Genomic DNA, 20,631 nt, shown 5'->3' on the forward strand with positions numbered 1-20,631 from the left:
GGCCGCACGCGAAAGGGCTACTGAGCAGAGTCCATGGGAGCAACAGAAGCCTCGACTGTAATGCCACATCCGGAAGTTCGCTGCAGTGGTGACCAGTTGTGGCGAAACTCAGTTAGGTGCTGCGTTGGCTGCTATGGTGTGTTTTCAAATGGTTTTAATAAAAATTTTGATGACATGTGGAGTTTGAAGTTAGGTGACAAGAGACTCTAGTGGTGTATACCCCAGATGAGAACAGAATTTTGTGCAGGTTAATTTACTTTGCAGCTGGCCTTTAAGGGGCATATTTGTTCAATTTAACCCTTTCAACCCTGGCGGTGTCAATTGATGCCATCACATCAAAGTTCGTCCAGCGCATAGAGAACGAAACCAACTGCTAGTTTTTTGGGAAATTGTTCTTCAATGATACCTATTGCGTTAGATATCACTGTTTTTACGAAATTACGACTTAGAGGCTGAAAAAAAAATGGTGGCCCGAGTTTTATTCCCAACCATGTAAACCTATGAATACATGAACTACGAAGTTCATATTTTGTTTGTAGGTTCATGTAGTCATAACGTTTAGGAAAATTTGCAAAAGTGATGTCTCTGCTCGACACAAAATTTTTAATTGCCAGATGTCCTGATTAATTGCCTGATTAATAAATCTGTTATCACTTGCACTTCAAGCTTTATTTTCTGTTTAAGAGGTTATGGGACCTTAAAATTTAAGAAAACACACAGAAAAATTGTTTTGCTTGAAATAAAATAGTCGGGACTGCAGAGTTAAAGCATGACTGGACGCGACTCTGCGTGTATGTGTGTGTGATTGTAGTGTTTAACACGCCGACGCAACGCAGGCGATGAGGCGCGCCGTAACTTTAACCATCTGGGGATCTCTAACGTGCGCCGAAATCTTGTACACACAGGCGTTTTTGCTTCTCGCCTCCATCAGAAAAGCGGCCGCCACGGCCGGGAATCGAACCCACGACCTCGTGCTCAGCAGCACAACGCCTTAGCCACTGAGCCACCGTGACGAGTGTATGTGTGTCTCCTGCAGTGGCGTAAATCCAGAAAAATCACAAGGGGGGACACACATCTTGCCAAGGCGGCCATTTTGTTTTGTGCTTTATTTTCATTTATACACAAATTACTATCGTGATTTGAATTAAAATAAGAAAAACGAGCATGCTTTCATACCTCACGTAATTGCACTGTGCTATTGCAGACGTTAAAAAAAGATCAATAAAAAATACTCTGTACAATATGAGTACTGATCACCTATGACATGTTTCGTAGCTTTTGACACTTCTAGAGGGTCCAAAAATGAGAGCGCGGTTTTTGCACGCACTGACAAAGTTTTTCAACAACCCTGGCAACGTTATGAGGTCTATAATGTCTTGATGAACGTGTGCCAAAGCCATGCAGTTGAGTACTTATTAGTGACAAAAACAACAGTTGTTTTAGCTTTCAAAGGTAAATGAAAGATGAATCTCAAGGGGGGGACACTTGCAAGGGGTGTCCCCCCCAGCCCGAACACAAGGGGGGTCAGGACCCCCCTGACCCCCCCATGATTTACGCCACTGGTCTCCTGTACACTTGCGTGTGGAAATGCACAGCTGAATAACAAAGCTCCCACCCAATGCAAAGCTTTCGAATTTCAGAATGACGCCGCACTCGATGCACCCAGGAGGAGAACAGGGAGAACAGGCACTCACTCTCGACGCTCCACTTGTACTGGCCCCACTTGGGAAGGCCGAGCACCTGGTTGGCGCAGTCCACCACCGTCTTCAGCTTCTGCTTCTGGCCTTCCTCCGACTGGGTCACCTCCACCACGTCCAGCCGCTTGCCCGTCAGGTTCTCTGTGCGTCCACACAGAAGGAAACGGAATGCCAATGATGGGAGAGATAGAATAGCCCCTTTATTTGACTCCCCCCCGTTGCGGTGCACTTGATCCAGCCATCAGTTTGTTGCGGTTTAGTTTGAGAGTTGTGGCTGATAATTCCGGTAATGTATTGTGCCAAGCTCGCCACAGCAACCAAATTTTAAATCCAAGTTGTGGTGCAAATTAGAAAGGGGTTAGAATTTGGGAAACCGCGAGGCCTTTGCATGTAATGCAGTAGCCGAAAAAAAAAAATTGATCGGCTAAACATTTTGGCTAACTGGTTCGGTAAAAAATTGTACATGTTAGTACTCTGATATTTATTTTTTATTTTGCGCTTATACATAAGTTGATATAGAGATAGATATCATATTGAAGTACCGGGGTTTTCCCAATCTTTGTACCTTGGCTATCTGCTACGAAACTGCAGCGGCCAGGCTTTTTAACCCTTTACCTACCGTAGACAAGCTGAGCTCGTCCATACGGGTTGTACCACTACCACCGAAGATGAGCTATGCTCGTCCACGCTAAAACAAGCACCTGCGCACTACCACAGTCAAGCTACCCTGAAATATTTTTTTAGTTTAAATTGACTTTAATATTGGGCGCTGTAAAAATTTTAAACACATGCTCAAAGCTCGCAAACTATGCATTTTGGTTGAGAAACTCTTTGATGCTGGCAACAGGGATTTAAAAATGGCATCGTCCGCTGCACAAACGCGTGCTTGCACCGCCCGCACTCCGGACAAAAGAAGAAAACTCGTGTGCGGAAATTTCCTCGGACTCAGATAGCGAAGAACTTCAATTCTTATTCGAGGGTGGAAGCGATGACACAGAGCAGCACATCTTCTCAGCACCGCCTCTCAGGACGACGACAGCGCCTCAACGTGTCGGCACTGGACGCCGATAGATGTGAACAAACCCAGGCCGGTACCTCTACGGTTTGTTTTCACAGCCAAGCCTGGCGTGAATGCACCCATGAATGTACCCGTGAGGGCAGAAATTGTGCACAGTATCCTGAATTGTTTATCATCAATGAAATAGCTGGTTTGATTGTCCGCGAAACTAACTGTTACGCCGAACAGTCTCTCACCCGGCACAACTTGAGCCAAGCGATTTGGAAAAAGTTGGCGTTGGAAGAACTAAATGTTTTTGGCAATAATTAATCTTCAGACGATGGTTCAAAAATCAGAAATTTCTATGTACTGGTTGTAAAGAGCGATTCCCTGAACGACAATCTTCAACGACCTCATCAGCCGAAACCGAAATCAAAGCACTATTCCACGCTTTGAAATTTAGCATACCAAGTCTTCTATCTAGGAATCTGATCATTGCCACAAGCATGTGCCTTGCCTGTCCTCGTGCTTTCTTTTTTTTTTTATTTCCGAAAACTTTTCTCATGCGAAGCATCCTGAGACTCGGGAACTCTCCATGGCGCAGTGCAGTGAACTTAATGTTCTCTTATTATTTAAAAAAATATTATGCATGTATCTTAGAAAAAAGTGCCTTTTACAATTTTTTTTCGGTTGTTTCAAGATACATAGAACCGGTTAACCAAATAGAAAAAAATCGGTATTTCTGAAATGTTTTCTCGCAAAAATACTTTGTAGAGAAAGGGTTATTTAAGCCACCTCTATCTTAAATTAAACAAAGTCTTTTTGGATTTTTCTGAAACGGGTGTGGACGTGTCTTTCCTGTTGGTGTCTCCTGTCATCGTCATCGTAATCGTCATCTCGGTAGTCATGTTACTAAAACACCAGGAAAGTCGTTTGCGCCTTGCGCTACAATGTAACGCGTACTAAAAAACACCAAGACACTTGTTTACGCCTCGCGCGGGAGTGCTTCGTAACACGTACTAAAAAAACACCGGGACACTCGTTTACGCTTTGCACTAGAGAGCTTTGTGCTTCAAAGACAAGAGACTTTTACAGCAAAGCTGTATACCACTATCCCTCAACGGTTTCATCTCTGGGGGCAAAAAACGCTGAGGCACCAAGAATAGACTTGTACACTGCACGCTTCGCCCCTCCCCAGGTTTCACGTTAGTGGAGATGGCCCGGGATTTTTGCAGTACCTAGTGTAAATGCATAGCTCTGCAGAGACAAAACTGCTCACGTAAACACAGTTGCCAGAAACCGTACCATTGTTAACGCATGAAAAAGAGTGGTGGAAAGTGCGGACGCAATCAGCCATTTTTGCTTTGCTGAAGGCTGCTACAGAGAACTGTTAAATCTTCCAGCCCATTAGGGCACATACCATATTTATTTCAATATAAGGCGAGGTTTTTTTCCAAAATTTGTATTCTCAAAGTCATACCCCGCCTTATATTTGAAGCTCAGTATATTTTACGGCAGCTTCTTCTTACTCTCTAAACTGCACCCCCGCCTTACATTAGTGACCGCCTTATAATCGAATAAATACAGTACTTGCATTGCTGTGTTAAAGCTTGCCCGTGTGTTAGCAACACAGCCACATGGCTGTGTGTACATGCTAATAAACAGCCAAGCAGCTTACCAAGCAGCTTTTGAAGGACTTGCCCGTCAAACAAATCCTCTTCAATGTCCTTCACAATAATTCGGTGGCTGGCCAGTTCGTCGTTGATCCATTCGATAAGCACGGCTATCAGCTCTTTGAACTTTGGATCTTCATAGGACGACGGTTCAATCATAGCCCTCTCTTCCATTTCATCTGTTGTTAAAGGAAGTGTGTGAAAAAATGGTTAGCACACTAAAAAAAGCATGTACCTAAAAAAAGCATGTACAGAATGCATTGCTGCTGTTTGGCGTCCATGATAAAGGGTGTTATTGGCTGCAGTTCAACGTTTCAAGGCAACAATTCTTCGGAGTTCTCTTTAGTTTGAAGCCAAGTAACTCACTTTCTACACATGTGGATGGAAGTTACGCAACTAGGGCAGATAATGATATTGACTAGGGCAGATATTAATTCAATACGTATTTGAACGATTCTACAAACGGAACCACTGCCACTTGAGCATACGAGGAGTGTACTTTAGGTTAGGACATGCTGTTGTTGGAGCTCCGTAATATCAGGATTTACCTAGCAAGGCCTATTGCTGTACATTTTCGGAGGCCAGAACGCATTGTGATATTAGGTGCATCGCAAATTTCACTGCGTCTACTTGCACGACAGTTAACGGGTCACGAACGTGCTTCTTTTTTTCTTCATTTATAGCAATTCAAAGAAAATCTTACGCTTTCCTTGGCGCTAAACTACATAAATTGTGCAATGGAGGTCTCGTACCAAGGATGTAGTCTTGCGGCGGAAGCTCTGGGAGCGTTGGGCTGCCTGGGGTGTCGATGGCATTTTTTCCCTCCTCTTGAAGCTCGACCACTGGAAATGCAGCGCCAATTTCTGTGAGTTTACAGTGATACGCTTGCGCTTGCGTGCAATAAATGGCACACACCCACACGCTCTGCCCAAGACAGGGCTATTGTCAACACCATAGAAGCACACCAAGATCAAACAAAACTGGTCTTCATCACGGACAGCAAATTGGCCATTCGCAATCTGCGAGAGAATCACATGTACCCCCATATGCGCTACACAGTCGCCAGCATCACACGTAACCACCCCGAGCTTCATACTACTCTGATATGGGTCCCTGGACACGCAGGTGTAAAGGGAAATCAGAAGGCCCATGCCTTAGCCCGAGCTGCTCTCTATGATCCGGGCACCCCAATACCCTGGCCTCGCTTCTATGACCCAAAAGAGCACCGCCGAGAAATGCATCAGACTCGTAGAAAGTACTTACGGGACGTCAGAGACCAGAGAACCACCTTCCCCTACCCCAGAAAATTCGCCCGCCCTGACGCTGTCTTCATTTGACGAGCACAAACTGGCACGCTACCAACACAACACATACAACACTACATACAGGGTCTTCCACCAAAATGCTCACACTGCGACCAATACCCCAACAATGAACACACCCTCTGGACATGCCCAAACATACAAAGCACCTATTCCTGCCACAAAGCGCCCTACTTGCTGGGAGGCATGGGTCACACCCCCTAAGGAGCTTGAAGAGCGCTACTGGACTACACTTGTGAACCACATTAAAAACACGCCAGGACTACAGACTGCCAGGACTGTAGCCTGGACTATAGTCCCTATAACCCAACCAAGAAGCCGGCAGTTTTTTGGACACAGGTTTCAAAATAAAGTTCTCTCTCTCTCTCTCTCAATTGCAAAATATAGGCGTGGTCGCATGATCAACTGTTTATCGATATCCGACTGTAACAGTGTATCCACATTTTGAAAGCTCTTGAATCGGACGCGAAAATGGCACTTGGCACATCAACAGCAATGACATGGTTTCGGGCGTGGTGTCTCAGTTTCGTCGGCAGATAAAAGGACAAAAAGACACCGGCACACTAATCTTTCAATGACTACCGCTTTAAGGAAACATTAAACATTTGAATGTTTCACAAAATCGGGGGCAAGGTGACGAAAACAGAAACCTCCGCGAAATGATCTAACGACACTCCATACATGGTCACGAAAGGCAGTACTGCGATCATGCGATTGCTCAGATAGCGGGCGCTTTACACTTGAGACAAGTCGTGAATCACTCTCGTGAGCGGTACACCGGTTAATACCTTCCTTTATCTTCTTCCTTCTGCCAAGCGTTCCCAGGTATTCCAGGAATGACTCGTCTTTTTTGCGCTGAGGAGTCACAGGTTTGGGCGACTTCGGCCGTGGGGAAGCCATTTTCAGTCCACTCCTACGCGTTTTTCGTTTTAAGTGAACCAGCAACCAAACGCGCAGGGTAGCACGCGTGGCGCCATCTAGGCTTCCCTAGCAAAGCGAATAAGTCTTCCTAAGAACGAGCGCGTATTTCAAATACTTCCCTTGATCAAACTGCCGTGTCAAACTAAGCGTGGCTCAACGGCGTACTTTTACGACGTGCTGTTATCAGCAAATCGCGTCTGCACAGTCTGCATGACTCATACAAGCTGCTGTCTGTTGTAACAGCGGCCGCGTTGCAATCAGTTCCTTTTCGCTGTTCGAGTACAGGCCGATAAGTTATGGAACCGATAATGCGTTTGCTTTTCCCTCAAGACTGCATGACTTCTGAAAACGTGCCTTACACTCTTGTCTGTCCGCTCAAGCGTAGCTTCCTGCCTTCTTGAGGTCGTGGCATCTCTTCGTGACAATACACACACCTTTTCCATCGACCGAACTTTCTGGGATTCGTGCTTGCAGTCATTTTGGAGCGTTCGTTTCGTGTTAATAACAATTAGCAGCGCTGGGAATTCGAAAGGTGAACCTTACGCTTAAGCTAATAATGATTTAGCCGCGAATATTTTATTTCAACCGATAATCAGTTCAACTCGACTGTGTGAGCCCGGCATGCACATTTTTAGAAATAGTCTTCTCAAGTGACCATCGTTACAGTTCAACAGCAGGAACCTCGAGAATTGCAAGCTTGGAGTAGTTAGGAAAAAACTACGAGGTGTTCAATTCCTCCGTACTTCTACTGGTTTTTTGTTCACTGAAAACTCTAACAAATTCGAAAACTCTAACAAAATGTGGATACTCGGGCTTAAATACGTCAAAATTCGGGCGCTTGATAAATTAACCCCGGATAAAAAGTCCGCCCATGATTTGTACTCCTTAAAATATAGACGAAAGCTAGGGCTTTAAAACTGTCGCAGGGGGAGGGTCTCTGTTGGACGCAGCTCATATGATCGCAAAAAAAAAAAAAAAAAAAGGATGCACCGTACTAAACATGTGACAGCGGAAAAATTCTTAACAAACTTATTTGACTACCTAACACAGTTCTTTAAGAAATCCTAAAATCGTTTCAGCTACACCGTGCACATGACCAATCAGAAAAGCAATCAAACGCGACATGTACATCACGCAGCGTACGTCCCGCAGGCGACCACCCAGCGTCCCTTGCGCGCTGGTTGTCAAACCAAGTATCGGCCAAGACTGGAAAAAAAAACAAGGAAAGAGTCCAGCGTTCGCCGTAATCGTGGCAACACTGGCTCGGAACGAGAAAGACACGTCATAGTGTATACGCTCCTCCAAGGTGATGTCCAATAACCATCACTACCAAAAAAAAAGTGAAATAAACTCACACTTATAGCAACAATGATGGAGTAAAGGTCGTTGCGGCAGCGAAGAAGCAAATCGGCTGCAATCGGGGCCCTAAACCTTCGTGCTGGTTCGTGAAGGTTGCGTAAAACTTCGCTACCTTCAAGTCTTACGCGTTAGAGTGAGCTTCCTTCATGTTTTGCGTGTCGATTCCTTCCTGCCGGAACTGATGTCCCATATTAACAACAAATCCCAACCTCAGGACCTCCCACTTACTTGAGGGCTTCAACGAGGCCGCTACCTGGGAGTTCAAAATGTCCTGCAAGCTGCGCGCGAACTTGCGGTTCTTGGGAGGGCGAATCAGCGACGCCGTCCCCACACTGAACTCCGGAACGGGCTGGTGCTGTTGATGAGTTTCGCCCTGGTAGGGTCCGATGTCCTCGTAGATGTTCTCGGAATCCGTGGAGTCTTCGAGGCCGCCGCACTCGGGCGGTGGTGGCGGGAGGTCCTCCAAGTCGTCCGTGTCCGAAGACGACGTCATCCTGAGGAAAATGAATTCGGTGAGCTTGGATGCGGATGTACAAGCTTTGCATATTGCGCGGTTGTAAGGTCTAACAAGGGCAGGAATTTTTATGTACCGACACAAATTTGAGAATGCCCATCAACGATAATACAAATCCTGGAATGGCGCCCGTTTACGCCAGTGCAGGTTTGTATCCTCTGTTCACTTTCGGACTGCTTCTCGGGGTCCAGCTGTTGCATGCTTCGGTAGGCACAGGCGGTGACAATGATGATTCATCATTATAATCATCTTTGTCACCGCATTCATCCAGTGTCGCAAGCCAGGCGGCTTAGCTCGGCTGACATCGCAAGACTCAAAAAAGATTGTTCTCTCTCTCTCTCTCTCTCTCTCTCTCCTGTTGTCTCTCATCGGCCTTCCAGCTTTCACCTTCGATGCCGGGGCCTCGGCATCCCTTGGTTTCTACAGATCCCATTTGCTTATTCCTGTGGCGGCATCACAGCCTTCAGTATATCGGAAGTGAATTTGACGCGGACCAGGCCAACCTTCGAATTCTTTATGCCCTTAACCGTGCACCAGAGTGCTGTCAGCCCGTATCAGCTGCGTGAGTTTGCGGCAATAGCGAGTTTTAGCTGACCGTCTTTCACGGTCCGCTCCGCTCCGATAGCAAACGGGAGCGCCATTGCGCATGCGTGGCGCGCTTGGCCACGAACGCCATTGGCTCCGATTGCACTGAGCGGGCCACCGGTATTGGAGCGTACCGTCGGAAACGGCCAGCTAAAACTCTCTATATTGTTTCCCAATCAGGCGCTTACTTTTGCAGGCATGTTTCAGTGAAAAAAGCCAAACAGAGGATGTGAACGGAGTAAATAAGGTAGAAACCAATATTGCCCGAAAGAGCTTTTCTCGTTTAAAAAGAAAACAAAAGTTACAGCCTTCAAATGGAGCCCGTGAGCCGTAGGAGCCATAGTACAGATATGCCTGAATTTTATTAAAGACGGTAACGCCTAGCTTGTGCAGGCAGTGTGGGCTTGTCAAGGCTGAGACGCCTTTTGGGGGCCAACTTCTGGCTGCCAGCAAAAGTGAAGGCATCCGGGAATAAGGATTCCTTCCACATGACTGTGCACGTAACAAGATTCTCTTGCTCATTTAAATATTTAAATAAACATTTTGCAATCAATCACTTGTTTAGTTATCAAGAAAAGTTAGCTCGGGTGCAACTTAAATAAGACAACGGAAGTTGGCCCAGCACCTCATCACCGCAACCGGCTGTTTCCTCGCGTGGCGGAAAGGTTGCGTTATTGGGCTATTTCGAGAGTGACCCGAGTCGTTTCCGCCATTTTTCTGAACTAATCTGTTTGTAAATTACTGCAATGACGACAAACAAACTACTTGAGGCAAAGCAGACAAGCAGACTTAAGAAAAAGCTGGCGCGCGATGACATCCGGGTCCGTCGCTTCGGTGGACGGGTGCATTACATGAGCTACTGCCCTTCTTAACCCGTACCCGAGTAGAGTACACTTTATTGGCCATTGCAATACATACGGCACTAATACCGTGGCCTCCGCGATCGGCTGCCAGCGGCGCGCCGTTGCAGCCGATCGCGGAGGCCGCGCTAATACAAACGTACGGCTAATCATATCGTACGTATACAACCCAAACAGTTTTCGACGTATTAACAACAATAAGGTTGCCAGCGAGAGTTTGTTTTCCCTGGACGAGGCCGCAAGATGACAATTAAAACGATTGTACAAATGACAGCGAGTAAAACACTCACGTCTCTTCTTTGCAGTCCTTCGGCGCTCCCGCCCTGTCCGCCGCCGCAGTTCTCGTCCGCCTGCCAGGCGTGAACTTCCAGCTGGTCTCCCGGGTCTCCAAGAAGTTGTCCCGTGTGGCAGACTTCTTTCGCGGACCGCTGAACCCTTCGGGACTCAACGGAACGAGCACAACCGTGGGAGGCGCGTCGGCGAAACGAACTCCTCCGGGCTTGGTGACGCCGGGCGACGTCGTCGGCGGCGTGAGGTGTCCTTCCGCTGTGAGCTCAGCGCTGCGGTCCTCTTGTCCGGGAGGCGACGCTGCTCCTTCCGCCGTTCCCTGCACTGCGCTGGGAAGACGGAGTCCGATGCCTTTGGGAAACTTTTTTGGTGGTATTGGGACGGGGGCCATCCCGGGTGACTTGTCCTCCTCCTGACATGTTAGCGAGGTAGATGGATGTAGAGAGGAGTAAAAGGACAAATAATGCGCTCAACAAAGCAAATAGCATGTCTAAAGTAATCCTTTAAACCAACATTTCTTGATCATTTGAACCGACAAGGACGCTACTATTACTTAAAATTCCTTTAGTAAGTTAACAGATATTTGCAGGCAGATGGACAAATAAAAAAAATTAGGGCCATCTCCACTAACGTGAAACTTGGGGAGGGGCGAAGCATGCAGTGTATAAGTGTATTCTTCGCGCCTTGGCGTTTTTTCCAACGGAGATGAAACCGTTGGGGGTAGAGGCACAAAGCTTTGCTGTAAAAGTCTCTCGTCTTGGAAGCACGAAGCGTTCTAGCGGGAGACGTAAACGAGTGTCTTACGAAGCGTTCCAGCGCGAGGCGTACACGAGTGTCCCGGGTGTTTTTTTGGTACGCGTTACGACTCGTTTTATCGCGATGCGTAAACGAGTGTCCCGATGTTTTTTGAGTACGCATTACGTTCTAGCGCGAGGCGTAAACGAGTGTCCCAGTGTTGTAGTACCTTGACTACACGAGACGATGGTTACGACGACGACGACATGAGACGCCAACAGCCCGAGCCTATTAGGGGCTTCGCCTCTAAAAGGACACATAATAAATTTTAGAATATTTGTACCGATTCGATTTTCTCGTTGAATTACTTTTACGCTATGATGCCGACAAGAAACCTTGCCCTGTATGACGCCGAATTCAACTTTCTCACGGCCTGTGCCACGTATTTAAACCAACTTGAGGTGACCTGTCGAATCATGATTTTCAAATGCTTTAAACCCGTCGAAATCATGGTTTTGGTTACTGACACGTGTCTTTATTATAAGCGATGTGTGGTTCATTCAAATAAAATAATAGAGAGTTTTAGCTAACCGTTTTCGACGGTCCGCTCCGGTATCGGCGGCACGCTCAGCGCAACCGGAGCCAATGCCGTTCGCGGCCGAGCGCGCCACGCATGTGCAATGGCGCTCCCGCTCGCTATCGGAGCGGAGCGGACCGTGAAAGACGCTCAGCTAAAACGCTTTAATAATTGAGAGAAACACCTTACGTTGCTACTATTTATGACAGACAGACAGACAGACAGACAGACAGATAGATAGATAGATAGATAGATAGATAGATAGATAGATAGATAGATAGATAGATAGATAGATAGATAGATAGATAGCAGTTTATTTTTGATGTGAATACTCTGTGAATACTGTAATACTTTGCGAATAACGAGTCTCAGTCTTACACGTAACCTTGTCGTCCCCCCTCCCCCCAACATTGAGTAAATGATACGTAGCGTATAAAACCTTCGAGAGCCCAGATACATGCTTCCGGGACCCTTACCTCGTCAGATAGGAACAGTTCCACAGAAGGTGGCGGCAACAAGGATTCCCCCTGCGGCGCTTGTAGCGAGTCCCTCCGCACTGGCGGTGCGGGAGGCACTTTGCGAGGCGGAGGCGGCAGTTCGTAGATGGGGCCCTCTGGAGCCACCTGGACGCCCACCACGCGAGGAGGCAGCGGTTCTTCGTCGGACGAGCTGCATTCTGCTCCGGTGCATTCATGCCCTTTGTCTTGCTCCGAAGACGCCATGACGTGGGCCTCCAGCAGAGTGGATCGTCGGAAGAGCCGCTTGCTCACCGCGCGGATTTCCTCGCCGGACATCTTTCGGCGGGGTATGGCATCGCCATCTGTTGACGATGCCGTGAACGACCTGGGCGGTGCCAAAGAGGTCGAGGGAACGATTAGGTTGAACTTCTACCCGAAGTAGTTACGTTCATTACATCAATAAAATCCAATTTAACTGAACAAACATCTATGTGCTGACCTCTAAGGTTAAACCTCTATATAACAAAGTTGACGAAAATTCGCAATTTTTCGTTACATCCGGGTTTTCGTTACATGCAGGTTTCGACTTAAAGCTCGCGTGAATGAAGCAGAAACAAAATCAATATGCTAGGCATCAGTGATTCTGAACTCGCCCTTGTTAAAGGATATATTTCACACTAAAAAACTACGTGATTGGCGCCTGCTGCTACTACACGGTCCCCTAATTCACAATCGTAACTAGGTACCACTTTTGCTTTTTGTTACGTTTTGGCGCCTTAATGCGTTTCAAGAACCAAACTCATGCTGAAAGAGCGCCAATTTGCAAACTTCATGCTCTTTTCTGCAGCCACAATTGTCGAAGGGACGATAGCTGGGACACTGTACCGAGCGTGACGTTCTTCATTCTCGCCGGTGGAGACGGTATTTAAAATTACGAGCTTGTCTTGAAAAGACAAATCTTTTCGTATTAAGGCCGCAGAAATCATACACGAACCCATACCACAGATATCAGGGGACACACGCGACTACACGGCGACAAGCAGGCCTAACCTAACCGACACCGCACTCACACGTGGAAACGCACGAGAGATTGCGGTACGGGCGAAATTCGCTAAATTAGTGCATTTCGTCAGCCGATTTTTCATAAAAAAGGCAAGAAACCTTGACTCATCAGCGTAGCGAATTCGTTACATCCGGGTTAACCGCCACAACTCCTTCGTTACATAGAGGTCGCAAACACATGGGCTTCAATGAAGGTGGAAATGGGGAATTGAAGAACTTCGTTGAATCCAGGAACTCGTTACATACAGGTTCGCTACGTCCAGGGGCGGTATTCTCCTAACTGTCCCTTTTGAAAACGTCCCTTTGGAGTCCCTTTCATCGTGACGTACTTCCGGTTAAGCAGTAAGCGTTAACAATAGGTTTGTTGCGCTCGCGTTGCGTCACTTCCGGTTGTTTGCTTTTTGCCAATCAGGGCTTGCCAAAAGGAACATTTTTGAAAGGGGCGGAAAAGGGACAAAACTCGAGAATACCGCCACCGGTTTAACTGTAGTAATAACTTTATTAATGAAAAGGAGGCCCGAGGACCCTGTGGAAGAAATGAAAATGATAGGGGAAGGAAGAACCATTCAGCAGTTCACGAGTACACGTAAAAGGCTATTGGTCACTTTGCAGTTACGAGCAATGGCATGCTCACATATCTTTCTGTAGACGAGCTGGAGTTCTTTTTAAAGCGAAGCGCGTCTTGGTGGCTGCTTACACGGGCTTTTTGTGTCGCTAGCGTGAATATGATTCATCGCGCATTAGTTTCAGAGGGGAGCGTTTGGTTGCTTGACATGGAAGTTAGTCGAATTTTACTACAAATGCACCAAAGAATTTCCTTCACGTTTGTCGGTTACGGTATAAAGATGCAGTTAAAGGAATTTCTTTCCTACGACGCAGTAATTCATTCCGTGGACAGAAACGAAACATCAGTGTGCTTTGTCCACTAGCGTAATTGATGACGATGCCAAGGTAGCGGCGCCTAGTTAGTTTATTAGCCAGGCTTATGACAGCTGTGGTTTAAGAGCCTGATTAAAGTCGCGGTATTTTCGTTAGGTGGCCATCATTTGCCTTTGCCTTCAACTTCAACTTCAACTTTAGTTCACATTTTTTTCTTTTACACAACCGACAGGAACAAAAAGCTACAGCTAAGTAGCTTGATGACGTTTCTGTTCATTTTTTGACATTGGGGAAAACAGGGAATGTTTTCAATGAGCATTAAATAGACGTGAGTATCGCATAAAAATGTGATAAACATTAACAACAAAAACACAAGAACTCATTCATGTACTAGATGTACAAGAACTCATGTATGATGGAATAATTTCACATATACAGTGAACATCTACATAGTGGAAACACGTATACACGATTTGCCATGGAATCCATGCGTATTAACAATGTATCAATGGAATTCTATGACTAACACAAATGACGGAAATTGAACTTTGAACAAGAGATACGACATAACAATGCCATTAGTGCGACAACTACGGATCTAAATTTTTGAAAGGTCTCCTTAGACCCTGGCCCTCTCCATCATCTCAGAGGTAAGTGTTGGTTGCCTTATTTGACTATTTACACGAAATAGGCGTCGCAGAGACAATCTACAACTTCACCTGTGAGATCCTGTGAACTTTTACGTTCCCACGTAAAGCTTCATGTTCACTTTTTCTTTTAACCTCTCCTCCCTCCCCCCCTCTCTTCTGCCCTACTTCTTTTAGGGCCTTTACTTCCTTTTCCCCATCCCCGCAGAGTCGAATGTAGGCGGGAACATGCCGGCAAACCTCTGCTTTCATCTAATAAAGAACCCCCCCTCTCTCTCTCTCTCTTTCTAAAATGTAAAAAAATGGCGTAATCAAGTTATATTCAGAAGAAAATATGTCTTATACTATTTATTAGTAATGGTGCACAAATCAATTCTGTGGCACTGAAGGTGTCCTAAGAAAGTGGGCATGCAGTGTCCTAGTCTATAAAATCCATGGTTTGTGCGTTAGAAAGGTATGAACCATTGGTGTCTGTTCCTAACATTAGAGTTGCATTCATGAGGTGTCCTGAGGTTATATTGCCTTAAGAAATATTGATTTTTAAATTTTACACTGTTCTTATACTTCATCAGAAGATTAAACTTGGAAGTGTTGCACAAGCAGCACGTACAGCGTGCCGAACAGCACGGCCGTGAGTGCGTCATGAGACATTTTCAATGAGGCGGATGATTGATTGTGGGGTTTTACGCGCCGACGCAATCAAGGCGATGAGGCGCGCCGTAGTGGATGGCTCCGGATTAATTTTGACCGCCTGGGGACCTTTAAAGTGCGCCGAAATGTCGTACACACGGACGTCATTGCTTTTTGCCTCCATCAACAATGTGGTGGATGACCTTCATTTGTGATGAAAGGGTTAATGTTGCCTTTTGACGTGTTTCGCCATACAAGGTTACAGTTATTTATGTTAGGCGTATAGAACTCTAAATAAAAAAAATAACCTTGGGTTAAACCTTCGGTGCCCGTCGAAATTTACATTGGACAGCACATGCCTTTCACAAACGTTTCCCCGCACGGTCGACTTGCGTGTTCCAATTCATGTGCGGATTAAAAATCACCCTCAATGTCTTTAGCCCCTGCAAAACTTCTGTATTTTATGATCCTAAATATCGACTGAGGCTACGATTTACGAGATCTTGTACATGCGTAAACGAAACAGCTTTAGTTTTGGAGGTATTTCGTTCTAAGCAATTTATTTCACTCCCTTCTAAAATTGTTTGTAATTCAATACTCGCTACGTAAGTTGGTGAACATTTGTGGACTGGAAAAATGAAAGTGTCAGCTGCATACATGTCATCTGAATGTGCATGCATTCAGCCCGGTTATATCATTTACGTAAACATTAAAGAGGTCATGCAGACAAAATACAAGTTTGTTTTATTCGAAAGATTTCGTGTTTTATAGTACCCCAGCACTTGTCAGGATGCAGACGATGTTTTATTCACTGAGAAATGAATCAATTTACGTTAAAATTTTGCTTTTCTCGCTAGATCGTGTTTTCGCGGTTGGCAATGACATCACAGGAACCGACCACTCTGCAGGCGATTGGAAAGCCTTGTTTACCGTTAGTAAACTTAGATGGCGCCACCATACCACGGCAAGCCATTTTCTGCCTCTAGTTTCTTTTTGACCGTATTTGAACCTCGCTGGTTTTTGTTCAGGGAGAAACTAATCGTTTCGGGTAACAGAATGCTCGCTCGACAAATATGGTCACGTAAGACACCGTTGCTCGCGTCAATCGGTCAGTGTCGTCGAAAACTACCCCAAAGCCCTGCAGTCATGTGCAGCTAAATCAAGCATAGTTCGCGCAGTACCAACAGCAGTACGCACAAGTACTTCTATGTTTACGTGTGCTTTCGTAACTTCCACTGTTTGTTCCACCATTCTTACGGCTTTAAAAAGAATGTGCCCTAAATTTAAGCGCAAATAGCTCGTTCTGCAAGCTTATAAGCTCTGCCTTATTTGCGTTTGCTTTTGCCGGCCTCCGCCAACCGCAAAGCTGGCTGGTATGACATCATAGGTTCGGTTGCGGGAAATGATCGAGTGGGTCGCATGGCCTTTCCGTTTTATCTTAATTTTACAGCTTATTTGAGCGAAGTTTACGTTAAAAGTGGTGTCAGTATTATTCTAACGAGGCAATCTTTTCAATAAACCAAACTTGCGTTTTGTCTTTATGGCTTCAATTATTTTTTTTAAGTCACAATTTTGGTTCTTCCGATGATTCGTGTGTTTCGTGACGTCTGCGATGACGTATACAGGGCAAGTAGTGAAGCGAACGTAAATATGAGGGGGAAGGCGAACGGGGGAACGTCTTGTCTGTTGCGAGTCCTCTTAGATGACGCCACCATACCGCCAAGGCCGCTGCCCACCCTTGTTTTGTTTTTGACCGGATTTGTGCCTGGATAATGTTTGTTACTGTTGATAGCACTCGTTGCATGGTACATTGGGTATGCTTGACAAACAGAGTCACAGAAGACAGTGTCCCTTATTCCACTTGACCAGTGAAAGCCGAACGCGCGTTCGTAACTTCAATTGCTTGCCCCCCCCCCCCCCCTCCCCCCCTTTGCCGCTACAAAAAGAATATGCATTAAATTTAAGCGCAAACAGCTCGCTCTGCAAGCTTATAACCCCGGCTTTGCGTTGGATTTAGCCGGCCGCAGACAATCGCACAGCTGCTTTTAATACGTCGTAGGTTTTTGTGCGGGAAATGAGCTAGTGGGTCGCATGGACCTTCTAGTTTTCCTAATATATAACTTAATTGAGTGAAACTTGCGTTAAAGGTGGTGTCAGTGTTATTCTAAGGAGGCAAAATCCTTCGAGTGAACCAAACTTGCGTATTGTCCGCATGGCCCTTTTAAATAGTAGTGGCCCCAGAATGCTTTTCTGTGGGCCTCCGGACGTTATTTAGTACAAGGGGGAACGATTTCAATCAATTATAACACACTGCTTGCTATATTTTAATTACGAATATAAAAAGGTCAAATGAAACGCCACGGAATTCATAATGTTAAAGTTTAGCAGCTAATATTTTATGATTTTTACTATCGAATGCTTTTGATAAATCAATAAACATGGCCAGGTTCAGAAACTTATTTTATAGATCATTATGAATACCTTCTTTCTGAGTTAATAACGGCAATTTGGTGGAAATACCGCTGCGAAAGCAGAAGTGCTTTGCAGACGGCAAAGATCGAGTGTTTTTGACAAAAACTTAAAACACGTTTGCGCATAATTTTTTGGACCAACGAAGAGGGCAGTTAATATAGATATCGGCATGTAATTTGAGACAATATTTCTGCAACCGGATTTATTGGCTACAGTTACTCTGGCGCGTCGCATACCTTTAAGTACCCTTGGATATACAAAAGTTCGAAATAAAATAAACCAAGAGTGATAAGAGATCAAGGGTATATTTAATGGGCCCGGTTTTTATTTCATGAATATTACGAGCCCTGCTATTCTTTATGGATGCGCAAAATAAGTATACTTCCTTGGAAGTAGTGGGTTCTAGAAAAGCCGTTTTCGGGTCTGGAGCATCTAGGACTGGCTTTACTTTATGACACTGTACATTACAATTAGGTGACACTAGAGTTATAAAATACGTATTAAAATTATGCGTTAATTCTTTGTCCGTCTTAGCGGATAAGTGTGGACAGTTCTTTATACGCAGGTCCTCAAATAAGGACAGCGTTGCAAACGGTGAACGACGATTGTTTGGCATAAAGTAATGAATAATTTTTCAAAAAGTGCTACGGCTTGTACAGCGGAAAAAAAAGGGCGGACGGGGTACAAAATAGAATACATAATGCTGTTTATGGACGATCTGATCCGACTAACAACATCCATTTTCTGGAGCTAAGTTTTCCTGCTTTTACATGTGCGTGATATTTCCCACAACAAATCTGCACCTCTTAAGTGAGCAGAGGTGTGGGGACGGAAAGACGGTTTATTGGCTGACTGCGTTCTGAGGGGTAGAAAACGAAAATGCCAAGTCCGACGTCCCCTAAGAAAACGCTTTGAGCCCATACGTGCCGACGTGACATTGATATTAGTCACATAATATTCGCCAAAAAGAAGTGGTGCAGGACTGCACAGCTGCTCTTTGCTTACGAGAACGCGAAAATGACCGAGATACGGATATTTTCCCCAGTTGTATCCCGAAACTAGCCAACTAGCTAAAAAACAAACAAACAAACAAACAAACCAAAAACAAACCAATAAACTAACAAACTAACAAACAAATAAACCAACCAACCAACCGACTGACTGACTGACTAGCAAGCTATCTAGCCAGCTAACAAACCAACAAAAACTCACTCACTCACTCACTCACTCACTCACTCACTCACTCACTCACTCACTCACTCACTCACTCACTCACTCACTCACTCACTCACTCACTCACTCACTCACTCACTCACTCACTCACTCACTCACTCACTCACTCACTCACTCACTCACTCACTCACTCACTCACTCACTCACTCACTCACTCACTCACTCACTCACTCACTCACTCACTCACTCACTCACTCACTCACTCACTCACTCACTCACTCACTCACTCACTCACTCACTCACTCACTCACTCACTCACTCACTCACTCACTCACTCACTCACTCACTCACTCACTCACTCACTCACTCACTCACTCACTCACTCACTCACTCACTCACTCACTCACTCACTCACTCACTCACTCACTCACTCACTCACTCACTCACTCACTCACTCACTCACTCACTCACTCACTCACTCACTCACTCACTCACTCACTCACTCACTCACTCACTCACTCACTCACTCACTCACTCACTCACTCACTCACTCACTCACTCACTCACTCACTCACTCACTCACTCACTCACTCACTCACTCACTCACTCACTCACTCACTCACTCACTCACTCCTCACTCACTCACTCCTCTTTAAACTCGTGAACATGATATTTTCGCCCAGTCACTTGTAAATTGCGGTTCGTCTTGTACATGCAAAAGCACACCCTTAGTGCATGGCCTGACTTGCACGGAAGCTTGTGCAGCTCGCAGAATGGCTATTGTGGAAGTGCCGAGGAAAACAAAGTGAAATTGTTTTCTAGTTTTTGAGCAGTGGATCCAAAATTAAAAAGAATTGTACGGCTTCCAATCTCTCTCACGTTACTGTGCCTCTGAACACAGAGCAACTGCACACTTTCTTACTGGGTCGACAAGGAATCCCCCGAAACAAGAACGGAAACAAATACAACAAGAAGCCTTTTTTTGCTTGCAGCAGAAGCTAAGCTTGAGCCCACTTAGAAACAAGATTGCATCACTACACATTTTCCTAAATGTAACAACGGATGTTAATTCACAGTTCTAAGCAACGCTGCAGAGACAAAGTGTATACCATTACCGTTCTTCAGGCCCATTCTTTCGAGGAGGGTAATCCATCTGGAGGTGTCACGTCAGATCCGGAGGGTCCTGGGCGTCGGGTAACTTTACCAGCAGAATCAGCAAGCGCCCGCAGGGCGCGCGCTTACACAGCGATAGGACACCGTTGACTCCTACGCGCACAACACCGACTCCGGGGAGAACTGGCTGAAACAACGTTTGCCGGAGAATACTCCGCAGCGCGTGCACACACTTTTACCGGATCCCTCTGATTCCAGCGGCACGCGTCAGCGACAGTGCCGTCAACCGGCGCGAAAAGGTCTTGCAACTACCGTCTGGTATATCTACCGTTATCCGCTATCATCAAATCGGTGTTGTATGCTCGCTATGCTGGCGGCAGCAGTCCCTTCAGCGCAGAAACGGCAGAGTGGAAAAGCCGCTTCGCTCGGGTGCAGCGAGTCCTCCAATCGCACCGACGTTGACATGTTCAGGCTCAATCAGTCGTGTACAACCGGGAAACGGACCCCGATAAAGGGGGACCGTGTCCGGGCGGTGCTTCCTGTAGCTTGGCGCGGAGCGGCGTTTGACTTCCTCCCGCAAAGGCGAACGGGTAACGTTGGTGGAACAGCGAACGCGCGTCTGTGACCCGCGTTTCCTTCAGGCTGACGCTGTAGTGCTAATACTCGCTA

At 46.0% G+C, this 20,631-nt stretch overlaps 1 protein-coding gene across 1 annotated transcript in view; it reads right to left on the bottom strand.

Annotated features, from left to right (window-relative positions):
- The window catches only part of Parvin (beta-parvin), a 37,895-nt gene extending 17,529 nt beyond the window's left edge, over window positions 1-20,366 (bottom strand). Inside the window, exons 1-7 of the mRNA XM_077673701.1 lie at window positions 19,965-20,366; window positions 12,005-12,371; window positions 10,219-10,628; window positions 8,198-8,463; window positions 5,120-5,209; window positions 4,373-4,546; window positions 1,695-1,838 (exon numbers count right to left, since the gene is read on the bottom strand). Coding sequence (XP_077529827.1) covers window positions 1,695-1,838; window positions 4,373-4,546; window positions 5,120-5,209; window positions 8,198-8,463; window positions 10,219-10,628; window positions 12,005-12,371; window positions 19,965-20,002 — 1,489 coding nt within the window. The 5' untranslated portion in view covers window positions 20,003-20,366. The remainder of the gene's footprint in view (window positions 1-1,694; window positions 1,839-4,372; window positions 4,547-5,119; window positions 5,210-8,197; window positions 8,464-10,218; window positions 10,629-12,004; window positions 12,372-19,964) is intronic.
- Window positions 20,367-20,631: the final 265 nt, after the last annotated feature.

This window comes from Haemaphysalis longicornis, unplaced genomic scaffold (assembly GCF_048455015.1).
Source record: "Haemaphysalis longicornis isolate Haplotype H1 unplaced genomic scaffold, Haemaphysalis longicornis Haplotype H1 scaffold_6, whole genome shotgun sequence".
Lineage (NCBI taxonomy): Eukaryota > Metazoa > Arthropoda > Arachnida > Ixodida > Ixodidae > Haemaphysalis > Haemaphysalis longicornis.